An 18048-nucleotide genomic window follows, 5' to 3' on the forward strand; every position below is an offset into this window, starting at 1 on the left:
TATTTTTCACCCGAGACCACTTTGACGCCAGACAGTACCTTCTGGAATCAGAGGCCTTAGGAAGCTTCAATCACCCAGGAAGCGTGGGGGGGACTTCGAAGACACGGGCGGGAAGTTAAAATCCACCAGCCGAGAGTAGATGGAACTCATTTGGCAGAGCTGTACAATGGAGCGTTTCTGGGTAGTGGGTCCCCAACGAGGACTCGTTTCCTTATAGTGTTACTTTCTCCCTCCGCCCCACCCCGGCTCCGGGACGATGGTAGAGCCCACTCGGATTCCCACCCTCTCTTCCCGCCCCCCCAGCCCGTCTCCGTCTCCGCCCCCCTCCCGGACACGCAGGAAGTCTCGCGATGGAGGGAGGAGGCGGTGAGCCGGCTGGGGCGGCGGGCTGCAGGGGTGGCGGCTGCGGGCCCCACGTGGGGCTAGCGGGCTGCAGAGCATCCCGCGGGCCGGGGCCGGCCGGGCGGGAGTGGGAGCCGGGGGTGCACGGGGCGCGGGGCCTTTGGTACCCGCATGCCGCTGCCGGGCGCTGTCCGGAGCGCTCTGGGACGAGCGGCTCCGCGGGCTGTGCCCTACGGTGTTCTGAGTTGTGCGCCCGAGTCACGCTGGGTGCGAATCCTGCCGCGCGGCCGCTGACTGCGAGCTGAGGCTTCGGGGTGACAACCGCTTTGTGTCTCCGTTCCCTTGCCTGCAAAAAGGGCAGTAGTGACTGTACCCGGCACAGATCCAGAAAGGGTTCAGGGAGAACAGTGCCTGGCCCTTCGCACGTTCTCTTTACGTGTTTGTTGAAGAAATTCCCATTTTGCACAAAGAGTAACTCGGGCAACGTGAGACATTCGGTAGGAAGCAAGTTTGCACAGCCCGGCGCTAAGGTCCCGCTCTTGATTCTGTCTTGCTAGTACTTTGTCCTTGAAATCCCTTCTGCCGCTTCAGGGTACTGGTCATGACCTCGTACTTTAAAGGGTTAGGTTCGGGCATAAAAAGTAATAAAGTACAGTGACCCTTGAACAGTTGCGCTGGTTAGGGGCACCCGTGCGGTCTAAACCTGTGGAATCAGACCCCATGTGCAGAACATGCATGTCCAACATTTGATTCCCCCAAATCTTTGCTGATACGTTGATGGGAAGCCAATTTCCGTATTTTGTATGTTATACGTATTACATACTGTATGCTTACAATAAAGTAACCTAGAGAAAAGATGTTATTAAAGTCACAAGAGAAAATGTTTACAATAGTGTATCCAAAAAAATACATGCTTATGAGGATCTGTGCAGCTTAAACCGGTGTTGTTTCAAGGGTCTGCTGTCCTAATCCATGGATCCTGAAAACAGGCTAAGTGAAAGTAGCCAGTCACAAAAGAGCACATGCTATATGATTCCACTCCCGTGAAATTCCAGAAACTCTGTAGAGTCAGAAAGTAGATTAGTGGTTGCTTAGGGCTAAGCTGTGAAGGGGGCGGGAGTGGTGATAGCTAAAGGTTAAGGGGTTTCTTCTTGAGGTGATGAGAATGTTCCAGAATTGACTTTGGTGATGGTTACACATGTCTATGAATATACTGAAAACCTTTGGAGTATGTGTGTTAAATGGGCACATTGTATGGTATATGAAGCTGTTAAAAATTCCAGAGCTCCCCCTGCACCCGTAGTACTGACACTAACAGTAACAGCAGCTAACAGTCATTACTTATAACTCTCTTACTTAGAGCATTAAGTCTTATATGCATTATTATTTATCTATTCCAATAATCCCCTGAGGACACTCTTATTTCTGAATTTTACAGGTGAAGAGCCTGAGCCTTGACCAAAACTTATCCACTATTATACACTCGTTAAGTTCTGTAACTCCAGAACTTTATGACTCAAACCCTTTTAACCACTGTGCTGTATAATCGGAATGCCGACAGTAGAATTTTGCAGAGGTCTGGCAGATGGTACTTTGACTTTTTAAGAAACAATCAAATGCATGACTATTTACTATAGCATGTAAAGTCCTCCATATGATGCTGAAAAGTCTAACTGCAAATGAACTTCCAACTCCTGCTTTCTGGTAAACGCCATCACTTCCTTATCTTAATTTTTTCTTATCTCCAGCACTAGCAGGAGACTCTTGTTCTTGTTTCTCAGTTGGCTTTCCATTGTGAAACCAGTTTTAAAACTCAGTTTAGGGGACCTCAGGTGTAAAGAGGAAAGCTCTCTGTTTGAGAGGCTGGTGCTTGGTCAGTGGCCTGGAGCAGTGACTCACTGCAGCAGGCCAGCTTTTCGTGTGTCATGTGTTCACCTCCGTACCTCACAAGTTGTAACAGATCACCGTATTTCACGGGTATGGTAGGCAGAGGCTCTCCCCACCCCACCCAGATCCATGTCCTACTCTCTGGAACCTGTGAGTATAGTACACAAGAGAATTTATAAATGGGATGTCGTTAGGGCTTGAGATGGGGAGATTATTCTGGCTTGTCTGGGTGGACCCAGTGTCCTCACAACGATCCCTATAAAGAAAAGGGAGGTGGGGGAGTCAGAGGTATCCTGATAGATGCAGAGGTTGGGGTGATGTGGAGCCACTGGCTAGGGAGTGTGGGTGGCTTCTAGATGCTGGAAAAGGCAACCAAATCCATCCTACCCTAGAGCCTCCAGAAGGAACCCAGTGCTGCCAACGCATTTCAGATATCCGACCTCCTGACCTGTATGATAATAAGTATGGGTTACTTTAACTCTCTAAGATTTCTCGCTACAGTGCTGGGAAACTCATCCAATGGACCTTTAGAATCGCTTACTAATTTCTGAAACCATGGATGTTAGTTAACATCTTCAAATGACAAGAATCTCTTGTTCTCCCCCCTTACTGTCTTCTGTTTCCTATGATTCCTGAGTTTTGGGCCCTCTCTTCTCTACTAGACTGGGAGCTGCTTCTGGGCGGCTTTGTTCCCTGTAGGGTTCAGCACATAGCCAGCGGTGGACATGGTCAGCATGTGCCAAGCCGTTCTAAGTGTGTGCCTTGCATCCATTCTCTTAATCTGCAGTGACCCTGTAATCCCCATGTTACAGATGAGAAAAGCAAAGTTCCCAGAGGTGAAGGGTCATACCAGTAGTCAGGTGCAGAGCCCAGATCCTCACCTGGGGGTCATGCTCTTACTTGCTATGCTGGGCCCCTCTGTAATCAATTTCAAAATCACTTTCAAATCAGTTTCAGTCCTGGGAATTTGAGTTCCTCTTAAGATTGTATTTTAAAGGGTAAAACTCAGAAGGAGTGTATTTCAGGTTTCATTCATTTCTGTGTTCAAGTGACTGGATGGAGCTTGCTTTATTCCACACCGGTGGATTGAAATGATTTTATCATTTGTTCTTTTTGCATCTTCTTCAAAAATCTTTCTATTACCATACTTTTTTTTTTTTTTTTTTTTTTTTTTGTGAAACCAGATTTTGGTCTCCTATTATTTGACACTGGTATTAGTGCATCTGGACTGTAGACACCTAACCAAGTTGGATGTGGAATCTGTGTATCTTATTGGAAATAGGGTGGTAATTAGACATTGTAATACTTATTTGTGAAGTTTTGTTCTAAACTATGAAAATATGGAGTTCATGGTTAATACCTGTATTAATGTGTGTTTTTATTAAATTCATAATATGCCAGAGAGGAATGAATACATTGTTTTCTTTTTGGTTTTATTTATTTATTTGAGAGAAAGTGTGTGTGCATACATGCGGGGGGAGGGGGAGAGACTGAGCAGGGAGCCTGATGCGGGACTTGAACCCAGGACCCTGAGATCATGACCTGAGCCAAAGACTGCTGCTTAACCGACTGAGCCACCCAGATGCCCAAATACATTTTTCTCAAAGAATGACTCAAAAAAAAATATTAGTTCGTTGGAAAGAAAAGATTTTAGTCAGTCTCCCATTAGAACTGAATCATTTTCTCAGAAACGCTTCAGTTTAGTTGATGGAATTTAGAACTCATGGAATCCTACCTCTAATTTAGGTTGTGTTTAGCTAGATCATCCTTTAAACAGTATGAGTTTGTCAGAAAGAATTATAGAAAAAAAAAAAACTACCTTGGATTTCAGATTGGGGTGATGTACCTGTTTCCTGCTTGCTTTCCATCTAGGTGCACCCCCAGAAGTCCTTGAAGAAAATGAGTCGGGATGTGTCCCAGCTGCAAGTCACGGAGCCAACGGTTTAAAGAGAAGCAGTTGGGGGTTCTTATTTACCGGGATTGTGGGCGGGACGCTGGTGGCCGTGTATGCCGTGGCCACACCATTTCTAACGCCAGCCCTCCGAAAAATTTGTCTGCCTTTTGTACCTGCAACTACGAAGCAGATTGAAAATGTTGTGAAAATGTTGCATTGCAGAACAGGATCCCTGGTCGACATCGGCAGTGGCGACGGGCGCATTGTGAGTTATGCTGAGATGCTTGAGTGTTTTGAACTAGAGGTTTTGAACTAGAGGTTTCCTGCTTCGTTTCTTTCTCTCTCTCTCCCTCTCTCTCTTTCTTTCTTTCTCATATCTAGTTTTTGTTTAAATTCTAGTTAGTTAACATAGATTGTGGTATTGGTTTCAGGAGTAGAGTTTAGCGATTCGCACCCAGTACGCATCACACATGCCCTCCACAGTCCCCAGCACCATGTAGCCCGTCCCAGCTTCACCTCATTTACGAGGTTTATGCCAAGACCTGCTAAATCGGACAGTTTAGTAAAGTTGTCATTTATTTTGTGTGTTTGGCTGAACTCTCAGACCCTCCAGCATGAACTGGAATTTATTTTTCTCAGATTTAATTTTTCTGGAAGGTGGAAGTGCTCTGTAGATTTGCCAGGTAAAAAGGAGCAATTAATAGGTAATTACGAAATTTTCCAATAAAAAAACCCGGGCCAGGAGAAGTGGTGTTAATTAGAGGAAACATGGAGCCCTGTAGTTTAACATAGACATCTGCTTCTATACTTGCCTTCGTTTATACATTGTAATGGTTTCTGTGGGGGTAATGTAGAGTTAAAATGGGAAAGAGCCAGTGCATTAACCCTCACTTATCCAGAGATCAGACTTTGAGTGATCTCAGCTCCCTGACTCCCGCAGAGAACCTGTAAGTGAGATTCAAGGCCACTGGCCAGCGGGTGTCCCCAGCATGTCCCTCCATGGGCACGGTGGCACCATCCTTAGGACCCCATCCAGGGATGACTCGGAAAGTGAGGATAGCAGTTGTCAGGGCTCCTGTTCTGGAAACATTTGGGTGGAGATCAGCTGGGGCGTGACTCCTTTTACCACCCCCTGGAGCATGGACCTTGCCATGCCGTCCTGATGACCCAGATAGCCAGGATGAGGTTAAAACATAAGCATATTTAGAACATAAAAATCTTGTTTGTTTTTAGGAAATCAAGAGGTATATCTGTGAACCAGGAGGAAGTTTTAAAACCCAGTTACGGGGGCGCCTGGGTGGCTTAGTGGGTTAAAACCTCTGTCTTCAGCTCAGGTCATGATCCCAGAGTCCTGGGATCGAGCCCCACATCGGGCTCTCTGCTCGGCGGGGAGCCTGCTTCCCCCTTCCTCTCTCTGCCTGCCTCTCTGCCTACTTGTGATCTCTGTCAAATAAATAAATAAAATCTTAAAAAAAAACCCAACCCAGTTAGGAATGCTCACAAAGATGAGCAGTATCTTTGTGGTTTCCTTTTTTCCTTAAAGGGATAACACTATAGTTAACGAGGGAGATTACTGTGGGTGGACAGCTCCTTCGGGATGCTCCCTCGAGGAGTGGTGGGAAGACAGAATGAGCAGGGACCGCAGGACCCGCCCACTGTCCTCAGCTTACAGAGGCCTGTAGCCTTCTGCAGTCGACTGTATTGTGACTCCTTCCCTTTTACTTTTACCTGTTTTCAGCTTGGGGTGAACAGTCTTTAAGTACTAAGGAAGTGTGTAAGTAGTTGCAGGTTCTCATTGACAGGTCATTTTTTTTTTTCTTTTTAAGATTTTATTTATTTATTTGACAGACAGAGATCACAAGTAGGCAGAGAAGCAGGCAGAGAGAGAGTGGGGGGAAGCAGGCTCCCTGCTGAGCAAGAGACCGATTCGGGGCTCGATCCCAAGACCCCGAGATCATGACCTGAGCCGAAGGCAGAGGCTTAACCCACTGAGCCACCCAGGTGCCCCTGACAGTTCACTTTGGTCTGAGATTAGAGCTAGTTCACAAAACATTCTCCCCGCTGATTCGTTTTGCCCGCTGCTCTGCTGTCACTGATGGAGAGGGATGCTGGGCTACCAGGGTCTGCTCGTTGGGCGGAGGCAGGGGTTGGCCAATCCAGAAATGCTCTGTCCAGAGCAAACCTGACGGTGGTGGTGCTCCAGGTGAAATCTTCAACAAAAACATGAAAACTGAGTTTAAGTCAGCATTGTCTTGTCTGCAAAGCTACATAGTTTCAGAGATCTATCTTTAAATGGCTTTTTTAACAAAAGAAGTACCTTTTAATTGGACATTTTGTGATTATATACCAAAAATAGGAAGTAGTCCTATCAGTGGGGCACGTTAAGTTGCTGTTTTTCTTTTTTTTTTTAAAATAAATTAATTAAAAAATTCTAAGTTTATTTTTTAAATCGCAGTATAGTTAACATACAGTGTTACATTAGTTTTAGGTGTACCATACAGTGATTCAGCAATTGTTTGCGTGACTCGGTGCTCATCATGATAGCGAACCATTAACCCCTGTCACCTAGTTCACCCATCCCCCTGCCTGTCTCCCCTCTGGGGACCAGTAGTTTATTCTCTGTATTTAAGAGTCTGTTTTGTTTTTTTTTTAAAATATTTATTTATTTGACAGAGAGAGAGATCACAAGCATGCAGAGAGGCAAGCAGAGAGAGAGGGGAGGAAGCAGGCTCTCTGCTGAGCAGAGAGCCCGATGCGGGGGTCTATCCCAGGACCCTGAGATCATGACCTGAGCTGAAGGCAGAGGCTTAACCCACTGAGCACCCAGGCGCCCCAAGAGTCTGTTTTTTTTGTTTGTTTCTATATTTGTTCATTTGTTTTGTTTCTTAAATTCCATATATGAGTTAAATCATAGGGTATTTGTCTTTCTCTGACTTATTTCACTTAGTATCATGCCATTCTAGATCCATCCATTTGTTGCAAATGGCAAGATTTCATTCTTTTTTATGGCTGAGTAATATTCCATTGTGTATATGTACACACACCACATCTTCTTTATCCCTTCATCTATCACTGGACACTGGGGCTGCTTCCATAATTCGGCAATTGTAAATAATGCTGCGGTAAACATAGAGTACATGTATTTTTTCAAATTAGTGTTTTCATGTTCTTTGGGTAGATAACCAGTAGTGGAACTACTGGCTTGTATTGTATTTCCAATTTTGGGGGGACCCTCCATACTTTTGCACAGAGGCTGCACCAAATTCACATTCCCATGCATAGTACATGAGGGTTTTCCTCCACGTTGTCACTGACACTTGTTTCTTGTGTATTTGACTGGATCCACTCTCAAGAGTGCAAGGTGGTATCTCATTGTAGTCCTGGGTTGCATTTCCCCGACGGTGATGTTGAACATCTTTTCATGTGTCTGTTGGCCATTCTGCATGTTTCTTTGGAGAAATGTCTCTTCACGTCTTCTGCCCATTTTTAATTGGATTATTTGTTGTTTTTGGTGTTGAGTTGTCTAAATTCTTTACATATTGTGGATACTAACCCCTTATTAAATGTCATTTGCAGAGATCTTCCATTCAGTAGGTTGATGTTTTTCTTCTTACCTTGAATAAACACTGGCCTCTTTTTGCAGGTGATAGCAGCTGCAAAAGCAGGATTCAGAGCCGTTGGTTATGAATTAAACCCATGGCTGGTTTGGTACTCCAGATACCGTGCTTGGAGAGAAGGGGTGCAGGACTCCGCCAAGTTTTATATATCAGACTTGTGGAAGGTATGTAAGGCAGAGAGTGCTCCTAGAAAATGCCAACCAAAACTTTGTAATTCGCAATTAGTATGATTAAAAACTGAGGATTTATTAAAATAAAAACAGTTAAGATACAAGTGTATATATATCTCAGCATCATGAAATGTGAACACTTTTTATTTTTATTTTATTTTATTTTTTTAAACCATGAGTTTTTTTTGTTTTGTTTTGTTTTTTTTTTAGATTTATTTATTTATTTGACAGAGATTACAAGTAGGCAGAGAGGCATTCAGAGAGAGGAGGAAGCAGGCTCCCTGCTGAGCAGAGAGGCCGATGTGGGGCTCGATCCCAGGACCCTGGGATCATGACCTGAGCCGAAGGGAGAGGCTTTAACCCACTGAGGCACCCAGGCGCACCCGTGAACACTTTTTAAATTGATAGATTTACACGTTAACACTTTTGGAGTAGAAGCTTAAGGTCTTAGACCCGATAGGTCATGTGAATTCTAAGAATTTGCTCAATTCCTTTCTATTCGTTACTAAATGCTGAGATATTTATTTCATTTGGAAATCTTATAAATTATCATCCAGGAATTAACTTGTTAATGGCCTTCTTGGTAAATGGTAGACCCTGTGTGCATGTGTGCAAGTGTGTGCATACACAGAAGTGTGTTTTTGTGTGTGGCTGTGTGTCTACAGAGAGACAGAGATGAGTGCAAAAGAGAGAATCCCCCCGCCAAAAAATGAATCCTCTGATTACATTGTCATGGTTCTTTCTGGTCTTCATAATGTATAAGATACTTAAGTTTATTTGTACTCTAAAAAAAATGTCCTGTAATTTTGCTTTAGAATTGCTCCATGAAATGCTTTTTCTTAAATAAGAATTTCCCATTGTAATGTTGTCATCAGTAGCTTATAAAAATTCACTTGAGTTTTGCTTGCATTGTTTTTTAGACTGTTTATGCATAAACGATCCCTCTATAGAGGGATAAGACTTTTATTGGGTAATAAGAATTTTGACTGGCAAAGCACTTTTCCCCCAGTTTTTCAACTAAAGATCATTTTATTCCAGTTTTTACTTAGTCTTTTAGAGAAGAGCAGGGGGCCTAGACTCTTAAGATGGCTCATGTCACAGACAGGTGCGTGTCTGGCGTCACACGATCCTGCTGAGCCCGTTCGGCGTATGGTAGAGCAGGGGAGGACGTGTGCATCAGGGCACAGGTGGCCGAGGCCAACCACACGGCCACCAGCTGGTCACTGGACGAGTCACTGGCGTTTCGGACGGGTGACCGCTGGTAGGCCCTGCCGGGAGCTCCCGGAGGGTGACAGCAGTCACTTAGGGAGGTCTTTGGACAGCGGCAGTGGGTCGGATTAACAGAAGCAGGAGCGTGGCTTCTCCTCGTGAGATCTCACAAGGAGCCACTCTCTGTGGAAACCTGCCGTTGGACGAAACGGGGAATTGGTCCTTTAGAAACAAACGTTCAGCTTGATGTTGGCCTTTGAAACTAACCCGCGCATCGCTCCCTGTCCTCTAGGTTACTTTCTCGCAGTACTCGAACGTCATTGTTTTCGGAGTGCCTCAGATGGTGAGTGTGCGGCCCTGCCCCTGGTTGCTCGGCTTTAGGTCCTGAGCAGACTGGCCAGCGCTGACAGGCCACTTCTGTGCGGCCGCCGGCCCACGCGGGGCCCACCCCGAAAGTCTGGGGGACGTCGGGTTTCACTTCACCTGGGACATCTTAACTGCTTAAAAAAGCAGCGAGGATAAGGTATGGCGGCTCCACCAGGTCCGAGTCATGGTGCAGAGTGGCCCCTGCTTCCCTCCGCTCTCCGCGCGTCAGTGCTCTGTTCTTCTCTTGGCCCCTGGATCTGCAGGGGCCAAGTACCTCGGGGCCGTAAAACTTTAATCGTAGAAGAGTCCGTCATGTCGTTAAAACTTTGGCCTCAGATAAAATTCTCAATGATCTCCCTAAGCCCTAAAAACTCGAATCTGGAAACTGCTTTATGAGCTCCCGGTGTCTAATGTGGTGGCCGATTTCCGTGGTTGCTCACCTAACAGCCAGCCGAAGTCACTTGGGAGAGTTAATGACACGTTCCTTCGAGCCGATCCTTCCTCTGATTTTGTAGGGAGGCCGTTTCCAGGGCCGGCGAGCGGCGGCTAGTTTCGGTTGGCCTCATCGGACTGATTTGTAGCGAACTTAGATTATACCCTTTACAAAGTGGAAATACCATGGCATCGTGTTGTAAACGGCTCCAAACTGAGCTTTTGGAAAGTTGACCAGGCTAGGATGCTCTTACTGTAATTGTTGGTGCACAGACCACAGAGAGAAATCCCATTTGACTTTTCAGGGTCTGTAATTGTCGCCCTAATAATCGTGGCAAAATTGGGTGTTTGCTGAAATGCCACAGTATGACTGGTATGTGTAGTTTGTAATATTAAAAAAAAGGGGAATTTAGCTTTTTTGTGTTATTTTTTTCCTTAGTCACAGCTTTTTGTAGAAGACGGCTGAGTGCTTGGGAGGGTTATCCTGACGATCAGGAACTTCAGGACAATGCCACTTCCGTGTTTTTTTTTTTAAAGTCAATTCAGAAGTCCTGCTGTTACATGTGCTTGAAAGTAGCAGGATTCTGTATGCTCGGAATTCTCCGTAAGCCTCAAATTAAGACAAAACGTGGATGTTCACCCTCTTGTTACAGAAGCGCAAAGGGGCGTGATCTGTTGTCATGTTAAAGGAACTGTTTGGGCCCTTAGCATTGTCCTGGCCTTTGATGGTCACCTGCTCCTGATGGTGCTTGGGCAGCATTTTGGGGAAAACAGATTTAATTTGAGTTGCACGCTTTATTTAAAGGGAGAGGTGATGTTTGCCGTGACTTCCGTGCCATCCTGCGAGGCCGGCCGGTGGTGGCCTGAGGTGTGGGCTTTCGAGGCCACAGCAGCGCCGCCCCAGGGTGGCAGGGGGTGGGGTGGGCAGCAGTGGCCTGGGGGGGTGGGCACGTCATCGCCACGTGGCCTGTCGGCTCCAGCTCCTTGTGCGCCCGACCATGTTTGAGTGTTGTAAGGTTTTGGAGCTGTTCACTCGAGAAATAAGAGGCCTGTGTTTTTGATGAAGCTTTTGCAGTTACTGTCCATTTTCCTGTACGCAGAGGAAACCTTAAATAAACACCTTGTGGCATCTCCCTGTTCCCAAGAAAAAGGGGAGCAGCTGAAAACACAGGACAGCCACGTACTGTGGGCTGAGAGGGACTCAGCCAGTTTCCCACCAGGGAGCGTGTTCACAGGACCCGTGGTGACTCTCTCGTGGGTGCAGGGCCCTGCTTTTAATCCTCACGGAGCCTTGCCTACGTGGAGGCTGTGGAGGGGAAGAGGGAAAGTGCCAGCCGGGGGGTCAGGGGGCCAGCTCTGTTCCCCAGAGTCTGGGGAGCCCTGATGGGGCCATCTTCAAGGAAGCGCACTTCCCTTGTCTGGGCATTGGTCGGCATGGTGACATGGCTCGACGGATCCTGTGTGGCACCTGTGTTCCCTGTGGCAGCCAAGCCACATGCAGGCCACGGGGGAGCCTGGAGGATGCTTAGGAAACTGGAGAGGCAGAAGCCTGCTGTTAGCGGTCCTTGTCCCGCTCCCGATAGCACACCAGTGGTTCCTACCAGCTCTGTGCTTTTGTGGCTCCCCCCCAGCAGAGGTGAGGACTCTGATCCGGGCCTGGCAGATGCACCGGGTGTGGTAGATGGCCACAGCTAACTGTAGCCCTGCTCCTCTACTCAGATGTGAAACAGGTCTTGTCCTTGGGTGAAACCCACCTGGGACATCTTAACTGCTTAAAAAAGCAGCGAGGATAAGGTATGGCGGCTCCACCAGGTCCGAGTCATGGTGCAGAGTGGCCCCTGCTTCCCTCCGCTCTCCGCGCATCAGTGCTCTGTTCTTCTCTTGGCCCCTGGATCTGCACTGTGAGTCGTGTTCTTCCCTCTGGCTTCGGTCCCCCCAGCTCTGGCCCTAGTTGGTGAGCGCCTCCTGGCCACGCACATGTCAGGTGTCCTTTCCTCAGGAAGTCATCCTTGATTGCCTCGGGAGACAAACCCCAGTGCCCTCATTTTCTATCCACTGGCTGCCTGTTCCCTTCTCCGGGGTGAGTTATCACACATCTCTGTACACGGTAGCCTTGGCAGGTTTGCCGCGGGCACTGCAACGTAAGTTCCAGAGCGAGCTTACCCCCAGCATGGCCGCACCAGCACAGAGCGGAGACTCAGGAAGTACTTGTGGCATGAGTAAATCGTACCCAGTAAGGACACTTGGTGGTAGGGTATTGAATTTCATAACTTCAAGGACTAATTTTAATTACGAATCAAGATGTGAACTGATGAACGTAAATGTTATCATCATATTCTGATGAAGATAAATGATTCACGATGGGATCATGTGTCCTTTGTTCATTCATTTGACAAGTATTTATTCGGTGCCGCAAAGTGCCGTTCTCTGATCACTTGGGATCCTTTAGTGAGTGAGCAAGAGGGACATCCCTGCCCCGAGGTGCCTAGATGCCCGTGGGGAGAGCAGATATTAAATGAGGTCCCTGTGTAGAGGGCGCCAGGCTGGCTTGGTCAGCAGAGCACGGGACTCTTGTCTCAGGGTTGTAGGTTCGAGCTCCAAAGTGGGCATGGAGCTTATTTAAAAAAAAAAAAAATAACAAACTTTAAAAAAAAGTGTCCAACAAGAGGGCTAAGTGCTGTGGGTAGAGTAAAGCAGGAGAAGGAGGGACAGAGATCGTGTCCCTGGAAAGGGGCCACATGGAGGTCTGGGGAACGTGCCAGGCAGAGCCCCCCGCAGAGGCGCCCAGGGCTGGGTGCCCCTTGGGTTCCGGCCGCAGCAGGGCGGTGGGTGTGGCGGGAGCAGGGAGAGAGGGGGCGTCAGAGAGGAGCTCGGGGCGGGGCGGGAAGGACACTGTGCTGTCGGGATGCGGGAGCCCTGGCGGCTTTGAGCGGAGGCGCGGAGGACCCGCCTGGGGGCAAAGGGTCCGAGGCTGCTGTGTGGACACGGACGTGGGTGGGAGCCGGGTGGCAGGTTAGGGGCTCCTGCGGGTGGCCCCGCGGCTGGTGTGGTCGGCTCGTGCCCGTGTGCAGAAGCTGACACAGGCGGGCAGGTTCTGTGCGCGTCGGGAAGACGGAGCCAGCAGGAAGCATTGGCATGGCCAGTGTGGGGCGGGCGAGCCGGAGCAGCCCTTCGCCCAGGATTTGGGCGGGAGCAACTGGAAGTTGGCAGTTGTCGCTGAGCGGGGGAAGGCGCAGGCAGATCCCGGAGGGGGAGAACCGGGGAGGCGGAGGTGTGTGTGGAGCTCGGAGGCTGGCAGTGGTGGGTAGAGGGGGGCCTGGGGCTCAGGAAGGAGGGGCTGGAGACTGGCCTCAGCTCTCAGAGGTTGCTGAAGCCCGGAGTGGCTGAGGTTCCCCCGGGGAGGGGGCAGAGCTGGGCAAGGCCCGAGCTCTGGCCTCTGACACGGGAGTGCCCCGTAAAGCCTCCAGAGGAGGAGCTGGGCAGGAGGAAGGCCCAGGGGGTTGGGGGTTACCCTAGAGGCCAAGCCAAGCCAGTGTTTTAGGGAGGAGGGGGCTGTCGCTTGGCTCGGGAGCTGCTCACGGGCATGGCTGTTCGGTCTTACATCGTCGAGCTGGTTTCAACTGACGTTTAAAGTTTTGAAGTTGTAATTAGAATATGATGAGTTCGTGTCGCTTTGGAGCCTCTAATTGTACGAATAATTTTGAATTCCATTAGACAGACAAGACACATCGCTGCCTCTCTTTGTGCGTGATATCGAAACCCAGGTTCATTGCATATTTATGTGTGATTGACTCAGTTAATTTCTTACTGTTGAAATGGCTCCTTTCATTTGTAGGTTTATCTTGACTTAGCATATGACAGTCACCGGGAAATAAAAGAAACTGTAAAAGAGAAAATAATAACGATAACATGAATACGTTTACAATGATCCTTTTGATGAACAAAATTACCGTAAGAAACCCCTCTGATATTTTGGAAAAACACATATTGTCTCATTCTTTGCTTAGTTCATTTTTCCCTTGAGGAACAACACTTTTTTTTTTTTTTTAAAGAAATCTTTTATTGGCTGTGAAAAGAGTAGAAATATCCCGTCCGTAATGGAATTTATTCTTGGTTATCTTGGTATTAATTGTCATGAAGAATCAGGAGATTTGGCTCACTCTAGCCGGAGGTCACATGGAGGACTTTCCCGAAGCTCCTTTTTTTAAACATATGGGTCAGGAATAAATTCTTTGTAGAAGGTCTGTTGATTTTTTGGTCTTGATTTATTTGGTTAGTTTTAAAGGGATTCGTTTTTGCTCAGATCTTGGTTTCAAGATACCATTTTCCACTTAGAGGAGCCGGGGATGTCGGAGAGGCGGCAGGTCTGAGGGCCGAGGGGGGGAGTGGTACAGAAGCCTGGGGCATTTTGTGGAGCCCCGATACGAGGAAGAGTTCAGAATGCTTGTTGGGGCGCGTCCACGGGGGAGAGAGGCCAACCTGAGGTGGCTGCCCGGGGCCAGCCTGGGACAGGCTGAGCATCGGAAGAGACAAGAATGATGGTAGATTAGAACCCATTGAACAGAGCAGGCATCGAGGCGCTCGTGCGTAACGGCAGTAGGCACACACGTGCAGAGGAGGGAGAGCTCTTCCTTGTAGTACAATGCCGACTCTCAGTCTAGAAGGAATGATGGAAGCAGCAAATTTGCCACTTTGCCACCATCTAGTGAAAATTAACGTGGGCCAGAACCATGACGAGGGCTACATCTAGTGAGGGACAGTTCAGTGAGAAGCAGGATATTGACATCATCTCGAGCTACTTCTGACAAATTATTCGTTATAAGGGGAAATTGGTAACCCCACTGTGGAGATAGCACCTGTCACCCTAACTGGGTGGTGACCTCACTCTCAAAGCAGAAGGTCCCCATGGGCACCCGACAACGGGGCCCTGAGAAGCTCCCAGCCCCACTTGTGGGGCGTTGGCCAAGATGCATGTGCCGAGTCATGAGCCGAAGGCGAGGAGATGACAGGAGAACCTGAGGGGAGGACCACCGGTGACTCACTGGCCCGTCTTCCTCAAGATGTCATCAGAGACAAAGGGACATAGGGGAATTGTTCCAGGTGACAGTAGACTATGGACGCATGATAGCTAAACGCAGCGTGACCTCGGTGGGGGGGGGAAGTGTCACAGAGGACGTTATCGGGACGTTTGGCAAAATAGGAAGGCTATTGCCATTATTACTGGAATGCACCCTTAAATTTTCCAAATTTGTAACTGAGCTGGGGCTGTGTCTTAGGAATATGGAAGTCCCGAGGAGTCGAGGGGCATGTTGTATGCAGCCTCTTCCCAAGTGGTTTGGGGAAAGTACCCACAGAGGACGGGGGCGAATCTGATGAGCTGTTTAAAACCGGTGAGCCCGGGTCAGGACAGACAGGAGTCCTTTGTTCTAGTCTTGCGACTTTTCTGTACATTTGAAATTCTTTCACAATCACAGAAGTGAAAAAATAGTCTTAGGAGGTAAAGGTGGTAAGATTGGAAGATCAGTTTTGAATCGGTTGTTAATTTGCTGATACCATTACAGGGTCAATACTTGCGGCGGGTAGATTGGTAATCAAAGGATACAAAAGTGGCACATCAGAAGGTTTTACTTTTTATAAGTTACGTTGACGATGAAGAAGTTGCGCATTATAGATAAATTTTGAAGAATTATGAAATACTTCATTGTATTTCAAGTTAGTAGAATGAGCATATTGTTTCATGGTCTAATTTAGCAGAACCATATTTCACGGAGTCTAGAGGCTGTTAATTTTAGGATGTACCATTGCCATTGAAAAAGAAAAAAAATACCGCCGGTTGTAATTCTAAGACGATGTCAGCTATAAGAGGTATCCTGATTTCCAAGATGTTAAAACATGTGGGAAAATGTGTTAAATAGTTGAGACGGGGTAGATTAAAATGTTAGATGGGCCGATAATTTAAAGCTGTTTTTCATTGTTTAATTTATTTTTAAATAAGCATATTTTATTTTATCTCCTGAGGGGGACGGGACAGAGGGAGAGAGAAAATCTCAAGCAGACTCCCCGCTGAGGGTGGGGTTCAGTCTCATGACCCTGAGATCGTGACCTGAGCTGAAATCTAGTCCGACACTGACTGAGCCATCCATGTGCCCCTGTTGTTAATATGACTTCTGTGTTTTAATGGATCATTTGGTAATGTATTTTTGCCCCGAAGGGATCTTATATGCAGTTAATAATCTTTTTAAAAAGATTTTATTTGAGAGATAGAGGGAGATTGAAAGAGCATGAGTGGGGGGCAGAGGCAGAGGGTGAGGGAGAAGCAGGCTCCCTGCTGACCAAGGAGCCCGATGCAGGGCTCGGTCCGAGGACCCCGATGTCATGACCTGAGCCGAAGGTAGATGCTTCACCAACTGAGGCACCCAGGCGCCCCTACAGTTCCTAATTTTTGCACAGCTACTTCCAGGCACTCAGATCCAAAAGAACCTTTAGGAATCTTTCCCTCCACCTCTCCGCTTACTGAAGTAACAGCTGTCCTTCTGCCCAGATGCTGCAGCTGGAGGAGAAACTCACGCTGGAGCTTAAGGATGATGCCAGAGTCATTGCCTGCCGGTTCCCTTTCCCTCGCTGGACCCCAGACCACGTCACCGGGGAGGGCGTGGACACCGTGTGGGCCTACGACGTGAGCACTGTGAGAGGCAAGAGGCCCTGAAGACCCGTGCGTTTCCAGTCGATCCTGGAGATGTAGACGTTATTGAGCGCGATTTTCCGAGTGTTGGTGGGCTTCGATTTTACAGAGACTTCCAGCTGTGTCTTCAGCAAAGAGTGTATTTTTTCTTCAGTATGGAATGAAAAACTATTACTTTCCTTAACTTCTGCCAAACAAACAGAAGTTAGAACAGCAGGTAGATTTAAAGTCCATTTTCATGTTGTACTTAAAAAAGTGGCCTCCTTCCCTTCCAGGCACTCGGATGTATGAAAACGTGGATGAGTGACTATCGCGTTCATGTGCGGGAACGTGTGAACAGCCCTTCCCATTATAAAAAATATGATTTAATGCCACAGATGAAAAGAAACACTTTTTAAAGAGGGTGTGTGTGTTAGCAAATATTTGCGGTTTCCTCTAAGTTTGATTCATACTTAAGATTTATGGATTTATGTCTTTCTTTTCTGTACTTCGTGGTAAAGCTAATTTTGTAAAGTACGTAGGCCCTCATATTTTATAACATTTACTAGGAATAATTTGTTCCAAGGCTAGCGGGTTACTGTATTTTATTGAGTCGGAGATGTGTACGTGTGTGTGCACGTGTGTGTGGAGACACACATTTGAACGTTTCTGAAACGGTGCTGTACCTTCCAGTCGATGGCGTTCTGTCTCTGTGATGGGCAGTGTCGTGGGTCGTGATACAGTCGGATGCCTGCCGGCATGGATGGGTCTCAGGTTTGAGGAGAGGAGATGGGCTCAGAGAAGCTCATGGCAGAGGGAAGTCATTGGTAGGAACATGATAGTAAAATAAGCAGGTGCGAGCTTGGGGCTCAGCCAGCCCTGGGAGCACATCCCTGCCTGGCCAGCAGCAGGAGGCCCTGGACCACTGGCTTGCACTTGTGGGGATAATGATACACTGAACGGGACTTTTTTGGGTAAACTTACGATACTAAGTCTTTGGTCTGTAAGTGGTGTTCATTATTTTAGGTATTAAAGGCAAGCTTATTCACAGAAGTTAGGGGTTATTTCTGCTAGTCACTTCTTGACTTTGTGAAAGCTGCCATTTATGTAATATTTCTCATTTATGAGAAAAGCCTTGACTGATTAGATAAAACAGTGAAGGAAAACCTTTGAATGTGGGTCGACAAGCTTCATGTATCTGACGTTCGTATTAAGTGGCGGCTCGAAGAATCCCTGTGCGTCACGGGAAAGAACGGAGCTCCCGATCGCACACACCCGTGACCTAAGTTCCAAACCGGCTTCACGGAGCTTTGCGAAAGTGAGGAAGGGAGAGCGTTTTTAACTGAACTAAAACTGATCAGCTTGATAATCGCCATGTAGATCATCAGGCGGTTCTGCTGTTCTTGGTGTCTCCATTAGCTCCCAAGAAGAGATGATGGCTGGTCCTGCAGCCTCAGAGTGAAGTGGACC

At 47.5% G+C, this 18048-nt stretch overlaps 1 protein-coding gene across 1 annotated transcript; it reads left to right on the plus strand.

Moving 5' to 3' along the window:
- Nucleotides 1-335: 335 nt before the first annotated feature.
- On the plus strand, nucleotides 336-17153 carry ATPSCKMT (ATP synthase c subunit lysine N-methyltransferase). The gene is made up of 5 exons (XM_044241795.1): nucleotides 336-366; nucleotides 4102-4388; nucleotides 7767-7904; nucleotides 9412-9462; nucleotides 16459-17153. Exons 1-5 carry the CDS (start codon nucleotides 351-353, stop codon nucleotides 16621-16623), a joined length of 657 nt encoding a protein of 218 aa, XP_044097730.1. The 5' UTR covers nucleotides 336-350; the 3' UTR covers nucleotides 16624-17153.
- Nucleotides 17154-18048: the final 895 nt, after the last annotated feature.

This window comes from Neovison vison, chromosome 1, assembly GCF_020171115.1.
Source record: "Neovison vison isolate M4711 chromosome 1, ASM_NN_V1, whole genome shotgun sequence".
Classification (NCBI taxonomy): domain Eukaryota; kingdom Metazoa; phylum Chordata; class Mammalia; order Carnivora; family Mustelidae; genus Neogale; species Neogale vison.